Source organism: Sinohyriopsis cumingii, unplaced genomic scaffold (genome assembly GCF_028554795.1).
Source record: "Sinohyriopsis cumingii isolate HCF-2022 unplaced genomic scaffold, ASM2855479v2 utg000810l, whole genome shotgun sequence".
NCBI classification, from domain to species: Eukaryota; Metazoa; Mollusca; class Bivalvia; order Unionida; family Unionidae; genus Sinohyriopsis; species Sinohyriopsis cumingii.
The window spans coordinates 1002297-1022934 of NW_028315933.1; the positions used below are offsets into that span (position 1 = coordinate 1002297).

Below are 20638 nucleotides of genomic sequence, written 5' to 3' on the forward strand. Positions count from 1 at the left end.
AAAAATCAAGGTTACTCTGACAAAGATGAAATGCAACACCTTGAGTTTTCCACTTTTTAAAGTTAACAAACTTTGTGGACGGCATACACTTTGGATAAGGAAGCAGGTATCACATCATGTCACACAAAAACATAATTTTTTAAACTCCCAAACCCCTCCATCATGATTGTGTTGATAAAAATATGATTTGCAGTAACTCTTGTAAAATATTAAGCGAAAGAAACCTGGGCAGTTTATACATTTAACTGTCATAGAAGCGATTATACAATAAAGGTGGTCAGTGATAAACAACCATGATTTCACTGTTTACTTAATTGATGGACAATAGCCAGGGTGATTTAGTATTTTGTATTTGATAGTTCTTTCATCATTGCTATGGTAGATCCCTAAATTTGCATAGGTACAGTACACAAGTGGAACAAACCAATACATTTCATGTTAGAGGTATGAAAGACGAGTGTTGAAGAACTGATTGTTATGCTTCATTGCCTTAAATGAGAATGTTTAAGCTATCTTTATTATTTAAAACTATTTCATGAACAGCAGCAAAGTTTCTTTGAATTCAGATTTTGATTCATAAATAAAATGCAAAGTGTGATTTGGGTATTTTTATAGTTCATATGATTCAGTTAGGAGCAGTATCACTGTAAAAGTGGGTTCATTTTTGAGGCAGTTATAAAATTCATGGAAAGATGAGCCATCTGTGAATTAAGAAAAGCCCAGGAAACCAAATTTCAGAACTCTTGGTTGACAGCATTTGACTTACAATACACATTAGTAAGGATGAGCATTTTATGCTTTGAACATGCTGCAAACACCATACTGACATTAGTTATTTTGAAGCATACTACATCTGTCAACAAAGTAACACCACCTTGCAGTGGAGCAGATGCAGAAATATCATTTTCAATGCTGAGAAAAATTCAGCAAGGTCTTTGGGGAAGTTTCAACAACAGTAAACAGAATATTTATTTTCTTTGACTCAGATGTGAATTTCCAGTTATTTATGTAGGCATAAATAAGTGAATAACTTATTCTCAATTTTACCACATCAGTTATTTGGGACAGACACACTGCCTCTCTCCCACGACCACAAAACACTATTTCAGTCTCAAAAACAGCAACACTGCCTGGAGGTTGTCGGGTATAAAGAACCCTATTGATTTTAAAGTCAAATGACCAAGGATCAAGGTCACTCTGACTGAAAGAAAAAGAATTACTAATCTGACAAAGCCAATTCTTGTATGGGACACAAACTCTTGTCATGATACATAATACATATTAAATTCGGACACAAACTCTTGTCGTGATATATAATGCATACCAAGTTTCATAAAAATATCTCTGATGGTTCTGGAGATATTCAGTAACTTGCTTTGTAATCACATAATTCACAGAAGAGATATACCTTTTAGAGTTCATAGTAATTTCCTTTATACATGTTTACTACAGTTGTGCAGAACTTTAGTATATTAAACGAAAACTGCAAGAATAAAGATAGCAGTCCAATCCACCTTTCATGGTAATGTTTCTTTACATGTTTACTGTAGATTTGTAGAACTTTGTTATAGTAACCACAATTTGGAAGAAAAGAGATTGCAATCAAACTAAAAGCAAACCTGTCTTACTGACACACATACATCTTAAGCATGGGTAGTGTATATGAAACTTCATTGGTCATCTTTTGCTGGCTTCATAGATGATCATTTTGTCCAACACACTAATGTACTTAGCCAGTGGTTACCACAGCTTTAAAAAGCAAATGGTGCTGCACAGTCGGTGGTTTTTACATTTGCTGATGGAAAGACTTTACATCAGATATACAGACTGTGGTATGTTTTCTTGATTATTAAGTTAATGTATAGACATACAGTAGCTTGTGAATCAAATCATTGATAACACTGCTGACAGGTACCGACTGTTAGACTGGAACTGCATGTTCTATTACTTCCATCAACTTATTTCTCATACCTCAGATGAGGTAGAAGGATAAAGTCAATGACAGTGCAAGATGGGAACAACCTGCTGGGGAATACATGCGCTAAATGGTTACCATATATTCTCCCTTATAATTTTAGTTACACTCCAAAGAAAGATCCTAATCTGCCGTAGCATAATGCACCTGCAGATCAGGGTCTATGTTGTTTGTTCTACTGATTACTCCTAACAAACTGCACAGACCAAGATCTGGCACATCTGGGTCTGTGCTGTTTGAAGTTGGGACTCGACTTATAAGTGAGAATACATGGTACTGTTTATTTTATAAGCAGTTTTCTAAGTGAATGTAGCCTGAAAACAATACAAGATTGCAAAGAGGCAGCCGAGTTGAAAAGTAATGCAAATCAAAGTAAGGTTTGTGCACGGTTTTTAAAAAAATTGATATTTTCTATGTGATTTATGTCGAAAATACCAGTAGCTACATCATGGAAAACCTCCTTTGTCAAATATGTAACAAGTTAGTTTAGTTGGCCATGGACTGAAAAAATTCTTGTTATTTTTGTTCCCATAACTTTTGTTTTAAATATTTGAGGTGAGATATTAGAGAACAATTTTATAGAAAATTTTGAAAATTTTAATAGCTGCCAAAATACATGGTTGACTTTCCTACACAGAAATGCTTTAGAAATTGGATGTGAAGCAAATTAGTAGATATATTCAACATCTATATTTGCAGGGTCTGTTGTACATGCAGCTATTCAAGGTTCAAAACCAGATGCCAGCCTTGTTACCCTTTTTATTCACATCATTCATTGACTCTCATGCAAACTTATTAATAATAACGAAATTCAGATGTTGAATTGTAAATATACTCGATCATGTTATAATTTAGACTGGGACTAGTTTATAAAAACAACTTTAAAGACCGAGGTGGAGAATTTACACAAAACTTTGAAATACTTTGATACAGTACTTGCTTGAGATATTTTGCTTTGGGCAGTTCTCTCCCTTACAATATTTATCTTGAACTTGACATTTTCTACATTCATGGAACTACGATTTTCAATAATTTATTCTTTTGGAAAAAAGTTAATCTTTTACTTGAAAAGTTTGAGGAATTTATGGCCTGATGTGTGATAGTAAACAATACAGAAATCAGATACAGCTTGATGAATTCAAGGCCCAGTTTGTGATACTGACAATAATATAGAGATTTGATACAGTGTACAATGTATCATTGTTACTCTTACATAATCAGTTCCTACATAATGTACTAGATACATTATGTAACAGGTACTTCCAAAAAGGAGTTTCTGAGCACAAAATAAACCTGTATATGTGATTCTGATGTTATTTATAAAATTTTTTTACTATTTAATATTTTTAAAAAACCAAGACTGCACACTCTGATTGGGGAGTTGCATGAATATGGCACTAGACCTCATCTTTTTAATGGAGACACTTAAGTACTGAATGTTACAGCACTATAATTTATATCAGTACTGAATGTTACAGCACTATAATTTATATCAGTACTGAATGTTACAGCACTTTAATTTATATCGGCAGAGTTTAAATGTATCCTGAATTTGAAGGTGTGGCATGAATTATCTCTTTGCTCATATGTTGAGTGATGAAGAAAGGAGACAAATAACAACAGAACTTAAAATGTAATTAAATTTTTTAATCTGAGTAAATAATTTTTAATATCTACACTGTACTGGACTCTAAACATAACAAATAAGATGCAATAGTAATATGACCCTCCCTACAGCACCCTTCATTACAACACAGTTCCAGTTACAAGTCAAATATGGTCATCCATCCCATTTTATTTAAGGTTCTTCATTATAACACAATTTCTCTTATTAGGTCCTTCATTATAATACAATTCCTGTAATAAGGCCCTTTGTTATAACAGTTTTGTTTTAAGTCCCTTCATAATAACACAGTTCTGTTGTACAGCCCTTCACTATAACATATTTCTGTAATGAGGCCTTTCATTATAACACAATTTCTGTTATAAAAGGCCCTTCATTATTACACAATTTCTGTTCTAATACAAGTCTGTTCATGGATCTATTTCATTTTGTGGCAGTACAATTCTATGTATCATGTACTTCATTATAAGGTAGTCTCTATAAGGTGGTATACTCTATGGCTCTCAAGGACAGTGTTATAATGAGGGGGTACAGTGTAGTTAACATACATGAATTATTGAAATACTCTATGTATCTAACTTGTTTAACTAATGCTACATAAGATAATATCATTAACAACAACAACAACAACAAAAAAGGAACTGAAGAAATAGAAATAAGGTGAAACATGCAAATTAGCAACAAAGAAAATAATCATTAATTGATGCCTGCATCACAACTTTCAAAGAGTTATTCTTGGAAATGAAAACAGTATAAACTTTTAAAAACCTTTTGCATATGAAAAAGAAATGAACTGGATACAAGAGAAACTGAATATTGATAGCTAGTAATATCTTTACATCAAAACTGACAACACTACAAATTATGTACATCATTCTAATTTGTAAACACAACTCAAGTTAAAAGTTCAGGTCTCTGGTCTGATGTGTTGATACAGATTGCAAATGATTTGAAATTTTGCAAAATTGTATATGTGCCTAATTTGAGTCAACTGAACAATAGACGACACTTTGATTCAAACCTGCACCTTGCCAGTAAAGAGTTTGGCATACTGCTAAGAGTCCCACCTCTCTCTTTCACCTCTTATAAAGTGACTGTTTAAGATGCATTTGTCTACGAAAGGTGACTTCTTGCACATGTTAAACTGAACTCTTTAGGGTTTTGTATACACCAATACATTCTGTATGTAAAGACTAGAAATGATAGGCTCCCTTTGAGACAGATGTATTTAAGGCAGTGCTAGATTTATCCTTAAATGAAAGCAATTTATAAGTTCTGACTAAATACAGAGGAATTACAATATAAACATGCTTTATTATAACCCAACTTGTGACTGTAAATACAAGGGAACCCCAATAATAATGTGATTTGTTTCAACATACCTTGTGACTGTAAATACTGGGGAACCCCAATATAATGTGCTTTATTTTAACATAACTTGTGACTAAATACATGTGAATCCCAAATTAATGAGCTTTAATAATGTGCTTTGTTTTAACATAACTTGTAACTGTAAATACCATGCTGTAAAATCTGGATAATAAGCATACATGCTTTTTTTTATCTTAAATTAGTGAAGGTTATATGTGCTTATTTTTTATAAAATGTATCTGATACAAGTACTTGTAAAGTATTGCTGTATGTGCTTATCAGTGACATTCTAAAGGTAATTGCATACAAAAGCAAGGACTTTTGTTTTCTTTTACATGTTATGTACTTATTTTGCCACAACAATACTGGAGAGCCAAAATAAAGTTCCATATACATTAATTTCCATGTAAACAAGCATTATCCAGATATCACAGTTTGCTAGTACATAAAACAGCACCAATTGGGAACACCATCAACCCAAAATAAAATATATATATATATATATATATATATATATATATATATATATATTAAAATAAGTCATTGCATAATGCACTAGTAGATCAGGGTATCAAATAAAACATTCTTGTCACTCCCTGGTGCAAGTGGAATAACTTTGACTCAATAACAGAGACTATAGTTTTTGGCAGGCTACCGGTAACTTCTGGCTAGATGTGTGAAGAATAGTAGGTGTTGAAAATAACACTTCATGTTTCAACCATCATTGAAATGGTGGCAATTTTAATTTTTAATATTGCTGCAACTTTTCAATACGAGGAAACTGAAGCCAAAGAAAATAATAATTGGTTTCAGTTGCCTCAAACTATCGCTTACACTGCAATGACGTATCGAGTCATTCTGAAATTACTAATGTTATTATGATGTAATAACAGCCATGGGTTGAGGACAGTTAAAAATTGCACTATTTACATCTGAGATCTTTTTCTAGCACTCTAAGGAAAGGCAGAGGATACAAAAACTGATCACAGTCTATGCTTTTAATCGCAGGTAGAACGACCAATGAAGACCATGATTTGCCAGTAAATTTTGTGATCACTGATACAGATTTCCACGTGTACTTACTAAATATACTTGCATATTCATCAGATCCAACTGCAAACACACACCCTGATCTGCCATTATATAAAGCATGGCAGATCAGGTTCTATTTTGTTTGTTCCAATAATTAATCCTAACAAAATGAATAAACCTAGATCTGCCACACAATAATGCAATGGCAGATCTGTTTACGCTGTTCACAATTGGTTCTGACTGGCACACATATATATGTGGCTGGTGTTCACTGTTCACTATTCTGACAGCCAAGACAAAAAAAAATTGGTGGCTTTGTTTATGTTGTGATTCTGACATTTTACAGCTGATATTCTAATAAACACCTTGTATAATGTATATACAAATTAACTATTATGTTAAACAGTATTGCATTGATTCAAAACAGACTGCATATCATACCTTCCCTGTCAATTCTCATAATGGATTTATAAACTATATAAAATTTTGAGACATAGCACTTGTTGCATTGGCAACTTTTTCATTAGCATTCAATATACTGGTAGCAGTGCTCATATCACAGTAAAATTAACAGTTATGCAGTGATACAGTAAAACATTAATTATATCAATGCCCCATCTCCAGACATTCTTGATAATCTGGAAAAATGGAGTATTCGATGGATGCACAATTTATATCATGTAAACTTACTCATGATGAAATCCAAATATCTTGATGAAATTAATATTTCACTGTATTTCACTGTAGTTACTTCAAAAGCTAATAACTACAAAATGGTAACTTCTTATGTGAATATACAAAGAAGATAATAACCTGTACAAGTGATAAATGTGAAAATATTTGGGGAAAAAATATGGAATTGCACTTTCATACTTCATTATGCAATGATATGTCATGAAACTATGATGAAAAAAGCTTTATATTGATAATGTGCATGACTAAATATACATTGCCAGGGTCATGCTGGACATGGTTTCAAGTGAAGTGACTTCTCCTGTCGGAATAGGATAAAGTGATGGAAAAATAGGGTCAGTGAAATTTCAAATTTTGTAATGGTCCAACGAGTTCACCAACATATGGTATTTTTTGTGGCTCTTGAAGTCAAACAGTATTAAAATACAACAAAAACTGATCCTATTTTATGAAAATACTTTTTTTTATAAATTCTAACTGAAAACACCTGCATAACTTCAACAGCAGCATTAAATGACAACCTTGAACAGGTAACTGTTCACAAAAATAGGTCACTAATACTTGTTGAGAGAGGGGCACTATCATCACGCCATCCCAATCCCCATACAGCAATCGTGAAACCAGACTAGGTTGATTCTATTATTAATTTTAAAAATTAAAAGTTTTATTTGCATAATTCAAAAATTGGAAGTTTTAAATACAACCCCAAAAAATTATGGAATCAACAAGATTTTCAGAACAACATTGTATGGGGTGGGGACAGAGTTACAATATTTCCAGGACAGGCAATATTTAATCTCCAAAAAATGTAACCTCTAAACAGCAGCCAGATGTCACCCATGTTCTTTTGATATACAAACAAGGTTCCACAAGTCAATTCGACAGCAAGATCAAAGGCACAATAGGGGTTTAAATCTGCCTTCAGGTTAGATACCTACCTGTCCCTACCTGGTAGATATATTCAAGTTAGCTGCAAATGTACTGTTAAAAACATGTTTATATTTTTTCTATTTTTCCTATCTGAAATTAAGATTTTATTTATTTCTAATAACAGTACCAAAAGAAACAACTTTTCCTCTTGATTTTAGTATATATTTTGTAACTTTATAATATAAAGGAACAAAGTTTAACGTCCCATGGTGCAAATTTTTCAGGCAAATTCAAAATTAATCTATAGATCTATCTATTGCCTCTCATTTTCCAAACATTTTGACTACTTATCCAAATAAATTGCACGAATGTGCACTCACGTCTTTTGCCAATAAAAGTAAACATTTTATGCCGATACAACTATTCTTTATTTCTTACATTCATGAGGGAACATTGTGGTTTACAAAATATGAATCATCTTCTCATGCCCCTTAATCAAATCCAACTTGCGAGCTCAGAGTGCACTGGGAACTTCATCTTCATAACAGCAGGGAATGGGTGACATCTGGTGGGTTAGGTGGGAAGTTTTCAATCCACTGGTATGTTAGTCTTAGCTGAGGGCAAATCATATTCCATTATGTTTTTCAAGTGAAAGATTGGATACATGAATTAATTTCTTCATATTTTGGTCTCAAAACTTCTTCAACAGTATTGTATTCAGTTTTAAGTTGAAAAATCTCAGAGATTTACTCATTTCCTAGGGTTTTTGCATCTGTAAGATTGATGGTAAAATCATAACTCTGTGCACATTTAAAGGCACCAGAAGCTACAAAATCTAATACAAGATTATTTTGTAGCATGTCTCTACAGTTTTAGACCTATAAACACTATCTGGGACAGAATATCAAACAGGAAATGAAAGAAGGGAAGGAAGCACCTATTTGTGGCAAGGCAAAGTCATCTTCACTTTCTTGGCTTGCTGAATAATAATAATAATGCTTTATTTATAGAGGGTGACTCATTAGTCAAGGACTATACTCTCTTGAGGCCCTCTTAAAACCTTCACCAGTACAGGTGACTATTTTTCCTGGTTTGTGTGGTTGTTGTTGTTGCTGTAGGGTTTAACACCATTTTTCAGCACACGATAGGCTATACATGGTGGCCAGTATTAATGGTGGAGGGAAAACCCCGGAAAGAACCACCAACCCACGAGAAGCTACTGGCAAGCTTTCTCACATACCCACATTGGCTGAATTCAAGATTTGAACCCAAGCAAACAGGTGAAATGGCAGTGATCTGTAACGGAGAGCACTTTAGACCACTCGGCCATTCCAGTTTGTGTGGTAGCGTGACCCCTGATTTTGTGTTGTAATCTGTTTACAATTATCAAGCTTATAAAATTATTTACTCTGTTGGGAAAACAAATTATTTTACTATACACATGTCAATGTGCATTTGATACACGTTATTAGCCTGTTTGATAACAGAGAATCAAACTTGTAAGGCAAGGGTCAAATGTTCAAAACCTGTCCAGACCAGCCCAGGTTGGCTGTCTCAGTATGTCTTTTAGAAAGGCACTTACCTTCCATTTCCTCAGCATGACATAGCCAATAACGTGTTAAAAGTGCAGTTAAAAAACAATTTTTTTTTTATAACAGCGCCGTAAACAGTCCATGTAAAAGATAAAACAACCTCAGACTTGCAGAATTTGATCCCTTCTTGTACAGCATGCTTTTCTAATTTGGATACCCAAAAATGAAAATCTGTTCATAGAATTGTCGAAAATTGGAAAACACTGCAGATTATATCCAAGGGTGTGCCAAGAATTTGAGACTTGTTTTCCTAATGGAAAATCACTCATCACTGATATAGATGTACTATTTATCATTTCTGTAGTGAAATTTGAATATCGAAAATTAAGTTTTGTTTGGATTTGTAGGCTTATTTAAGAAGACCTTCTCTGCACAATAAAAAGCTCTTCAGCTCTAGCATATAGCTGCAGATTGTTTTAAATTTGTAGCTGAATGTTAATGGAAACAAAAATATCAGAAATATTTAGATCACAAAAGCATATTCAGTACAACGATTATAAAATTTAACCAAATTACATCTTTCTTGACACATACTTTTCTTTTATTGTTCTACTATACAATCTGAACTTACATCAGGAAAGTTTTAATGATTTAATTAGCATTTTGGTCACTGTTGGTATTTTTTTTATATCCATGCTATTACAACATTCCCAAAATGTATGTACAAACAGATGTCAAAATAAGGCAACTCTTAAAAAGTTTGGCCAATTTTAGTACAAAGCCATGTTAACTTTGTCCATAAGAGTCATCTAGAAGATGAAATGACCTTTTCGATACAAAGTCATGGTAATACAGTTCATTATATTTATCTAGTAGACAAAACGGGCTCCTGAAGTGTCAAGATCACCGAGGCCACCACCTCCACAACCTGGGGGATTATTGTCATCATCATCATCTTTTTTCCAGTAATACCAGGACTTCGAACTGGCAGTACTGCTGGGGTTAGCTCGTTTACGGTTTGTCTTCCTGGCAGAACTTTCCTGCTCCTGTGAACAAAAACACATGGGTTACAGATAACTCTACCAAATACCTTTCCTTCATCCTGCACAGCAAATTTATATCAAGATCCTCAAACTGACATTATTATATCCCTATTATGCCAGATGTTTGTCAGAGGTTTTCATGTAAGCAATATATTATCTTGTTCCAGCTCAGTTTGTCAATTCTGCCAATGCTTAAAGCAGTGTCAGGGGATAAAGGACAAGACAAAAAACATTGGGAGTCATGATGTGTCCATGTTTTCTATGAATTTATTTTATAATAAAGTGTATTTACTTGGGGTTCCCCCAGTATGATGTAGCCATGCTTGTACTATTTTACTGTAGCTGATAAGACCAGATCCAGCAAACCTGATGCATGTAATTTAATGATAGTTTTCCTAAAGCAATGATCACTAAAAACAAGTTGATTCATTTCTATGCAACTTTTTGTAGATGTGTGTGTGAAATTTTGATTTTTAATGTAGCTTTCCAAAATTTTTTAGTAATATCGCTATTATGTCTGTAGTGTGAGTGTGGCAGTTTATAGTGATGTTTAGCACTGGGGCATCATGCCACAGATATATGGCATCATGTACCACCCAGGCATATTATCCTGACTCCAGGACAACCAATCCTAGCACTAACCTCGTAATGCTGAGCACCAAGTGAGGCAGCTGCTAGTACCATCTTTTTATACGTCTTTGGTATTTCTCAGCCTGGGTTTGAACCCGTCACCTCTCACATCTGAGGCAGATGCTCTAACCACTTGGGCCACCGGAGTGGCACTTTTGAGATATTTTGTAAGATGTGTATTCATTTTATAACAGATCGTTTAATTAAATGACCATCATAATGTGATCCTTCACTATAATACTGTTATGGGGAGCCAGGAAAGTGTGCAAATGCCTTAAATGGAGGTAAACTGTGTTGAAAAATAGAATTCAACAAATACAATGGAACCTATCACCATACCTGTTTGATATGAAGGACAGTGTTATACTGAGGTTTTTTATAGTGAGGAACCGCTGTACATTGTTTGCCAAGTTCAAACATTTGCTAAGCACATGGAAAAGCTTTGAATCCACAGGCTGTTCACTCCTACTCAAATTCTATCCTCTTGCTCTGACAGACATTTGAATGTAGCAAAATGTGTATTATCTTTCTATTCTGAACGTTAAGTGGAAAGTTTCTATGAACAAGATTTGTTGTTGTAAAACAGTCATGTCCCCACAATTTCAAAATTGTTGTAATGACCTAAATATATAATCAAATCTTCTAAACATGTCTACTAAATTGAATTTTTCTATGTCAAGTAGCTTTTGCTTAAAGCCCCAATGCCATTGTTTGGTGTAAAAAGTCATAAATGCTAAATAATCTGAACAATATTGAATCTTGAAAGATATTGGTTCTAAACATCACTGGGTTCCATTTAAGTCAGATACTGATGTTTTGTCACATTATAAGCCATGCAATTATTTCCTTGAACAGAGAAACCCAGCCATTTTTCATGTGAATGAATTAATCCTATGTTGATCAATGACATGCATGGATGAATTGATTTCAGTCGAAAGCAGGAACACAAGATTTAATGATGTCACCATTGTAAACATAAGACGTTAACATCATGCCATATCAGAATGTCTTCAGCCCAAGTTTGCACTTCAAATCATTCCAGCACCCCAGCTGAACACCAATATTCACCAGTCTTACTTTTATCTAATGCACACTTTTCTTCTCAGGTTTGCTTAAAACAAGCAGTCCTACCTCTCTTCATTCCCTCTTGAATCAATTGGTGTGCCACATGCAAATGTTGTTGTTATTAGTCATTAATGGAATTTGTCAAATGTATCACATTGCTACTTTGTTAACACTCCTGAAAAGAACAGAATTACTAGCGACTTTGTTGACTGATTTAAGGAATGGGCACCTTTTAATTCTGAATATTCGAACGTCATTTAAACCAGACATCTTAATTATTTCATAACAGGGTTATGTAAGATAACCTTTCTTAACAAATCATTTCCTTCCTTCCAAACTTAAGTTAGATTGGGAGAATGGTGAAATTTATAATAAACAGCAGTAAATGGGGCTTTAATCATTCTAACAAGATTAATGTGAATAAAGTCCCAAAAATGTGAAAACAAATGGAAAAATTGCTATAATGGCCTGAAAATCTAATGAAACATCCACATATGGATACAAAATACACTTTCAAAATTTCATTTGTCTATGACAAGTGCTTTTACACAACCATGCTAACAAACTTTAAAGGATCAAGGAAGGGATTCTGCAAATAGTGGAGGCATAAAGATCTGGTCTTTTTATGTGACTCATATTGTACTATTCTATGGCCTGCCTGGTGGTCTGAGGTTGCGCAGCTAGTGGTCTGAAGTGGCACAGCTAGTGGACAGAAATGGCACAGCTAGTGAACTGAAGTGGCACAGCTAGTGGACCGAGGAGGCCCTCAAAGTGGAAAAAATTATCAGACCAGGAGGAAACCATGAACCCTAAATGGTGACCACTAACCATTGCAAGTGCAGAAACCATGGACTGGTGCAAAAGTGTTACTAGTGCATTATCCTTGCCTCTTATAGTAACATAAAAGTCACTAAAGTTGTTGCATTTGTATTTCTTACAATGCAGTATGTCATTATTTCCAAGTAGTTTTGATTAAAAAAAAAGAGTTTCAATGCATTTTACACCAACTTAAATATTTCGGCTGCTACCTGTACAGAGTCTACCTTTCTGAAATGATTTGTAGACCAGTAGGACTTGAACGGTCCTGAAATACTGGTACAGAAGTGCATTAACTTTCTTCATATTATTTTTCCTATGTTTGGATCAATAATAGTTGTGGAATGAACATGTACAAAAGATTCAATACAGAAATACTGAGTTCAAATACTCATGTTCAACAAGAGAAATTGTTTGAATCACTATTTGTAACATTGTATACTTTACTGCAAATTATTTCATGCAGCTTTGTACCCGACATCTGGTGATACAAACCCATGTAATATTTAACAGTAACTGTCAAAAGTACTTGGCTGAGGTGGTGAATGAAAGAAGCTTTGATTGTGTAAAAAAATATTGAATTGATAATAATACCGATAAAATTTTAAAAAAACTTCCCATCACATTTAAGAAAAATCCTATCAGTCTGTAATAAATTACTTCAAACCCCCTTTTTTTCTAACAGGTAACACATCTAAAATCAGAAACTCCAAATTTATACCACTCCTTGACGACAAGGTCCATCATTATAACATAGTTCCTGTTTATAAGATTGGTGTGCTTAAGGATACTGCATTCTGTAGTAAAATTATACATATCTACTTCATTGTAAGGAAGACTCACTATAACGAAGTATACATGTACAGCATTATAATGTGGGAGCAACAGTAAACTCTGGCTCCCATGAATATCATTATAATGAGGGCATACTGTGTTATGTATTTCACAGTAAGTCAGTATATGTGACTGATGAACAGCTTTATAATGAGGGAGTAATGTACCTCCTTGTAAAGTAGTCTCACTATAACAGTATACTATGTGACTAATGGACAACATTATAATGAGGGAGTAATGTAATATGTACCTCCTTGTAAGGTAGTCTCACTATAACAGTATACTATGTGATTAATGGACAGCATTATAATCAGGGAGTAATGTATTATGTACCTCTTTGTAAAGTAGTCTCACTATAATAGTATATGTGACTCATGGACAGCAGTATAATGAGGGAGTAATGAATTATGTACCTCCTCCTAAGGTAGTCTAACTATAACAGTATACTATATGACTCATGGACAGCATTATAATGAGGAATATATTATGTACCTCCTTCTAAGGTAGTCTCACTATAACATTATTCTATGTGGCTCCCGTGGATAGCATTATAATGAGGGAGTAGTTACTTTCCTTGTAAAACTGTTAAGTGACAAGTTTTTCCATGCAAAACATCTTGGCACTAATTCACTTTCACATATCTATCACTATTCAGAAATATAATTTATTCAAAAGAGGTCATTCATGTTTACTTAATTTTGTGTATGTTGTCCTCTCACAAAATCTATACCATCAAACTGCACAAGAAAATGAGAATGTTTACCTGAAGAAACAGTTTGTTATCCTTGTTGACTGCATCCCTGAGATCAGCTCTTAAGGGAACATCAATCTGTAACTTGTTCTGATCCATCTGGCTGATCTCAATATTGTCTGCATCCACCTTACGATATATTAGGACATAAGCAGTGTCTTTGGAGAACCTTTGTGTAACATTACAGAATGAACTGTAACTTGCATACGAGACCCGACTGTCATTGAACATGTACCACTTGTCCTGGAGAAAGTCTATTTCATCTTCATTACTACACTCTTCAATATTATCACAGACCTGATCTGGGTTGGCCACAACTGAATGCCGTGCATAGCAGTAATAGTGGCCACAATCTGACGATGTTCCAGAGTGAACCACCACAGAACACAAACCAAACACATCGGCATGATCAATATCCACATTCACACCACATTGTTCCAAACGAGAAGACACAAAACTTCTCAAGGACCTTCTTGGCTCTCTTTCTGATTCATTTTTAATTCTATCATCTTTCTTAGGAACTAGCAGTGTCTTAGGATACTTCACCTCTCTAAATATTTTTGACCTGGAATGAGTTTTTGTGTCATATGAAAATCTGAGCAATGTCAGAATAAGGTATTCTGGAGTTTTCACAATTTCAATGCTTCTCTCCCCTTCTTGAAGCCCGCCACATTTATCACAGTAATACCTATTGTCACCACTTAGCTTCTCTGGTTTCAAGTACTGACTCAACAAGTCACTTAAATGTAGATATTTTAAGGGCTCAGAATCCATCTGATTAATGACAGTTTTCTGTACTGGCTCTCTCTTTTGTGGTGTTGCACTGCCACCTGCTAATGATTTGTGACTTGTGGCATGGTACTCTGGAAAAGCTAATGGAATATCTGTGAACATTTCACTCTGACTTGACTCTGTGCCACAGTTTAAACACTTCACAGTGGTTACCATTTTCCCACCAAAATTTTTCTCTATCAAAGTCTGCTTTGGCTTAATGGCTTTCTCTGAGGGGCTTTTCCTACCAGTCTCTTTGGTGGCTTCAGGGCTCTGGGATGTCCCAGGTGACTTCTCCTCTTGCTCATGAAGATGATCCAGGAGGTGTTTTAGGAACTCGGAGCAATCCTGCTGAAAACCAGCGGAGAACCAAGGAGGATTGGCAGCTCTCAAGAATGTCATTGGGGCATAGGAAGGTCTCTGAAAAACACAATGTAAGAATCTCAGTCAAGCACAAGTGATCCAATATGTTAACCCTTTATACTTTTTATTCATACTGAAAAAGAGTCGCAGATAAAATTTGGTTGTTGTTGTTGTTGCTTTGGGTTTAACATTACTATTCAGCACATGACATCATATACATGGTGGCCAGTATAACTGTTGGAGAAAGAACCAGAGAAAATCCATCACAGTAAAACCTCTGACCCTGGGAAGCTATTGGCAAGCTTTCTCACATACCCACACTGGCCAAGCTCATGGCTTGAACGCACATGGACGGAGGTGAGATGGCAGTGATCATAAAAAGTGAGCACTTTATACTTGGCCACACAGAGCTCGATAAAAGTTTATTGAACTAGTGAAATATCATGCTTTAAAATGAAAATTTTATTTAATTCAGATTCTTAAAATCAACATATTCAAAAGATATAATTTGATACTGTCATATATTAATACTGCTAACTAGATCTTCCTACCACAAGGAGGAAGAAAGAACTATGCCCTTATTCTAAATAAAAATTCTTAAATAATCAAACAAATTGATGGAATTTAAGAAAGACATTGTTTAAAGATTACTGCACATACTTGCTCATTACATGTATAACCACCATTGCTATAAATAGATGCCTAATTGCAAAATTTGTGTGTTTTGCCACAGACCCAAATTAAATGTCTGTAATGGATATTTTGCCACAAGTCTAAATTAAATGTCTGTAATGGATATTTTGCTTAAGTCTAAATTAAATGTCTGTAATGGATATTTTACCATAAGTCTAAATTAAATGTCTGTAATGGATATTTTGCCACAAGTCTAAATTAAATGTCTGTAATGGATATTTTGCTTAAGTCTAAATTAAATGTCTGTAATGGATATTTTGCTTAAGTCTAAATTAAATGTCTGTAAAGGATATTCTACCATAAGTCTAAATTAAATGTCTATAATGGATATTTTGCTTAAGTCTAAATTAATGTCTGTAATGGATATTTTACCATAAGTCTAAATTAAATGTCTATAATGGATATTTTGCTTAAGTCTAAATTAAATGTCTGTAATGGATATTCTACCATAAGTCTAAATTAAATGTCTGTAAAGGATATTCTACCATAAGTCTAAATTAAATGTCTGTAAAGGATATTCTACCATAAGTCTAAATTAAATGTCTGTAAAGGATATTCTACCATAAGTCTAAATTAAATGTCTGTAAAGGATATTCTACCATAAGTCTAAATTAAATGTCTGTAAAGGATATTCTACCATAAGTCTAAATTAAATGTCTGTAATGGTTATTTTGCCATAGGTATAAATTAAATGTCTGTAAAGGATATTCTACCATAAGTCTAAATTAAATGTCTGTAAAGGATATTCTACCAAAGTCTAAATTAAATGTCTGTAATGGATATTTTACCATAAGTCTAAATTAAATGTCTGTAATGGATATTTTACCATAAGTCTAAATTAAATGTCTGTAAAGGATATTCTACCATAAGTCTAAATTAAATGTCTATAATGGATATTCTACCATAAGTCTAAATTAAATGTCTATAATGGATATTTTACCATAAGTCTAAATTAAATGTCTGTAATGGTTATTTTGCCATAGGTATAAATTAAATGTCTGTAACGGATATTTTGCTATAAGTATACATGCCAACCCCTGGCGAGGAAAAAGTGTAATCCAAGCAGAGAAAGAATAATCCACATATAATAAAATTCAATGAGCATATGTACAAAATTAAATATTTACCCCTTCTGGTCAACTTACTGCTTCAAATTTTCATATATAATAGCGCTTTGTGTTTTAAAAAGCAAAAGTCTCTCATACTGCATTTCAAAACACTTTGTACCAGCTCAGATTATGAATGTTTTGCACACCAGCAGAGAAACCAAATGCTGGGTTACAGAGCCTGGATCTGAATTCAGTTTTATTTTTCTTAACAATACTGATCAATCTCTCTGTCAGCACTAGAATAGTAAAGAACCAGTATTCCTTTCATAACCTGACAAAGAAGAGGAAATATATATCTTCCAGTTATTGTATCTTTTAGCTGGGAAATAAGGTGCCACTGCACATCAACTCTGTCCACATGAAGTACATTGTCAGGTAGACTGACAACTTGGTACTTCAGGGGTTCTCCTTCTAATTTAACAGCAGCCTTTACTGCAGCAAGGTGCATCATATGACAGGAGCAACCTGATATGCACACTGATGGGGACATTTTTCAAAATATAGAATGCAACTCTTTTATGAATTCCAGTCATCACTGATTCATTATCAGCTGAAAACCCCATACAGTTCTGCCAACTTGTGTTTATTTAAAGCATTATCAAGCATATACAAAATGTTTTTTCCAGTGGAATCTACTGTTAATTCTGGTAATGAAAGAAGAGCACTCTGACTTTGCCCTTTTCACTGTCAAAGTTTCTTACACAGACTGGGTACAACTTTTTGTCATCATAATCACTGCTCCTGTCTGTGCAATAATACTAAATGGCCCAATTTTCATTCCTTCTGCAATTTTAAGCAAATTATCTTCTGATTAACACCCAAAAATATTAGATGATTTTGTTCTTGCACATGCATATTTCTGCAATTTTGGAATCAGGAAACATCCATTTGAACAAAGGAACAACATACTCTTCTACTGCTAGGGGGTAGTCCATGTTCTATTTAGAACTCGGTAAATAATGTCTCTGCATTTATTAATTCTGCTGTAAAAAAAGAACTTATGAGTTACCTTAGTATTGGAGTTAGTAAAACAAGCTAATTCAATGTTTCTTTGTTTTACCATCATGACCAATATTAAAATCATTTAAACACAGCCTGCAGTGGGCGTGAAGCTGTCCTAGAATGGAATGCTGTGTTATGTAATTCATGTATTCATCTTTGAATTGGTTTTTTGTTTTTTTTCTATTCCATCTGTGAAGTTATTTGAAAAACATTTTTGCTCTAACACACGCATCTACTAGAATAAATCTGACTTTACTTTTAACGCCAAATGCCTACAGACTGGTTCTATACCAGATATGAGTTAGAACAAATAATCTGCAAGCAAAGATTAAAAATTTGAAAACCAGTCTGTTCTCTCCCAACTAAGCCATACATCTGCTATAAATAGAAAACAAGGTCAAAAGCAGCATGTTTTTTGGAAATAGGGCAGCTGCTATAAATACAATTTAATACAGCTATAAAAATGCATGCAAGGCCAGGGACAAGCATACTCTTATCTCATAGTTATGTAGAAGCTGTCTTTTCTAGAATAGTCTGAAAGATTAATGGGATGTTAATAAAAATGAGAAAACAAATTATCAATTTTTTGGGGAGGGGGACATACTGAAAACGTATAATCCAAATACGTTTACACATAAGATGTAATTTAGTGAAAAAAAGCCTAATGATTACACCAAAAGCATAATGGTTGGCATGTATGTATAAGTCTAACTCAGATAATTGTATATGGATATTTTAACACGTCTATATTAAATATCTGTATATGGATATTTTCCACAGGTCTATATCAAATATCTGTAAGGACATTTCCACGGGTCTATATCAAATGTGTGTAAGGATATTTTCCACAGGTCTATATCAAATATCTGTAAGGATATTTTCCACAGGTCTAAATCAACTGTCTGTAAGGATATTTTCCACAGGTCTAAATCAAATGTGTGTAAGGATATTTTCCACAGATTTATATCAAATATCTGTATATGGATATTTTCCACAGGTCTAAATCAAGTGTCTGTAGAGTATTTGGATATTTTCATCCCAAAATGAAATTCAGTATCATCTAATCAAACTGGAATGGAGATTAAATTAATCTGGATTTGCCATTAAGGTAAGGGACTTGATGACGGAAGATCTGAGACACTACAATATCATTGATACTTTGTCCCAATCTATCACAAAACCCATTACTGCATTCTTTTAGCACAGCATCTGGTAACAATTCTAGAGTATGGACTGTACAAGCAGTATGGGGGGTTGTTGTTGTTGCTGTAGGGTTTAACACCATTTTTCAGCACAAGATAGGCTATATATGGCGGCCAGTATAAATGGAGGAAAAACCCAGGAAAACCCTGGAAAGAACCACCAATCCACAAGAGGCTACTGGAAAGCTTTCTCACATACCCACACTGGCCAAGCCTGAGACTCAAACCCATGCAGACAGAGGTGAGATGGCAGTGATACGTAACGGTTAGCACTTTAGACCACTGAGCCACCCTAGAAACAAGAATTAAAGAACATTTATGCACTAAAAGAGAATCCCTGTCAGCAGTTGGTGAACACTGCAAAGAATCAGGGCATACTTCTTCTTGGGATAATATCTGATTACTCAACAGACAGAACACCACCCTAGGAGAAAAATAAGGGAAGCTACTGAAATCACGAAGGGGGGAACCAGTGTTGAACTGTGATGCTGGATTGGAACTTCTGTCTTTGTACAAAAAGATTCTGTCATATGATCGACATTTACTCGGTCATGTGACTCCAGTATAGAAGTCATTTCTCTGATGGAGGACTTGAGATAAGGTCAAAAGCTAAGGAGTCATGACTTATTTTGCTATAAAAAAGTATCTATTCCTGTTACTGTCTTTCAAACTGCTCAATCAATCTGAATAAAACTATGATATGTATTTCATTCACTTAGTATTTTCATTCAAGGCAGATATATAAATATGAGGTCATTTTTCATTAGAAAGCAGTGCATGGCATTTAATTTTCAAGTTGTTCAATAAACTTCAAATCCAATGAATGTCACTCACTGAAAGGAGTGCATGGCATTTAATACTCAAGTTGTTTAATAAACTTCAAATCCAATGAATGTCACTCACTGAAAGGAGTACATGGCATTTAATACTCAAGTTGTTTAACAAACTTCATATCAAATGAATGTCACTCACTGAAAATAGTGCATGACATTTAATACTCAAGTTCTTTAATAAGCTTCATATCAAATGAATGTCACTCACTGAAAATAGTGTATGGCATTCAAGTTGTTTAATAAACTTCATATCAAATGAATGTCAACCACTGAAAGCAGTGTATGGCATTCAAGTTGTTTAATAAACTTCATATCAAATGAATGCTTGGTTAAGGTACTTTCTTTATACATTTACTATAGCTACAAACACACAGCAGACTCCCCCATTTCAATATTACACTCCCTGTCATAATAAAACAATAAAGTGCA

At 34.1% G+C, this 20638-nt stretch overlaps 1 protein-coding gene across 7 annotated transcripts in view; it reads right to left on the minus strand.

Moving 5' to 3' along the window:
• Positions 1–3607: 3607 nt before the first annotated feature.
• The window catches only part of LOC149773229 (ubiquitin carboxyl-terminal hydrolase 38-like), a 146523-nt gene continuing 129492 nt past the window's right edge, over positions 3608–20638 (minus strand). For all 7 annotated transcript variants that reach the window (XM_089946585.1, XM_089946588.1, XM_089946587.1 and 4 more), the window contains 2 exons: positions 14249–15427; positions 3608–10143 (listed from right to left, as the gene is read on the minus strand). In XM_089946585.1, the coding sequence (XP_089802711.1) occupies positions 9967–10143; positions 14249–15427 (1356 nt within the window). In that variant the 3' untranslated portion in view covers positions 3608–9966. The remainder of the gene's footprint in view (positions 10144–14248; positions 15428–20638) is intronic.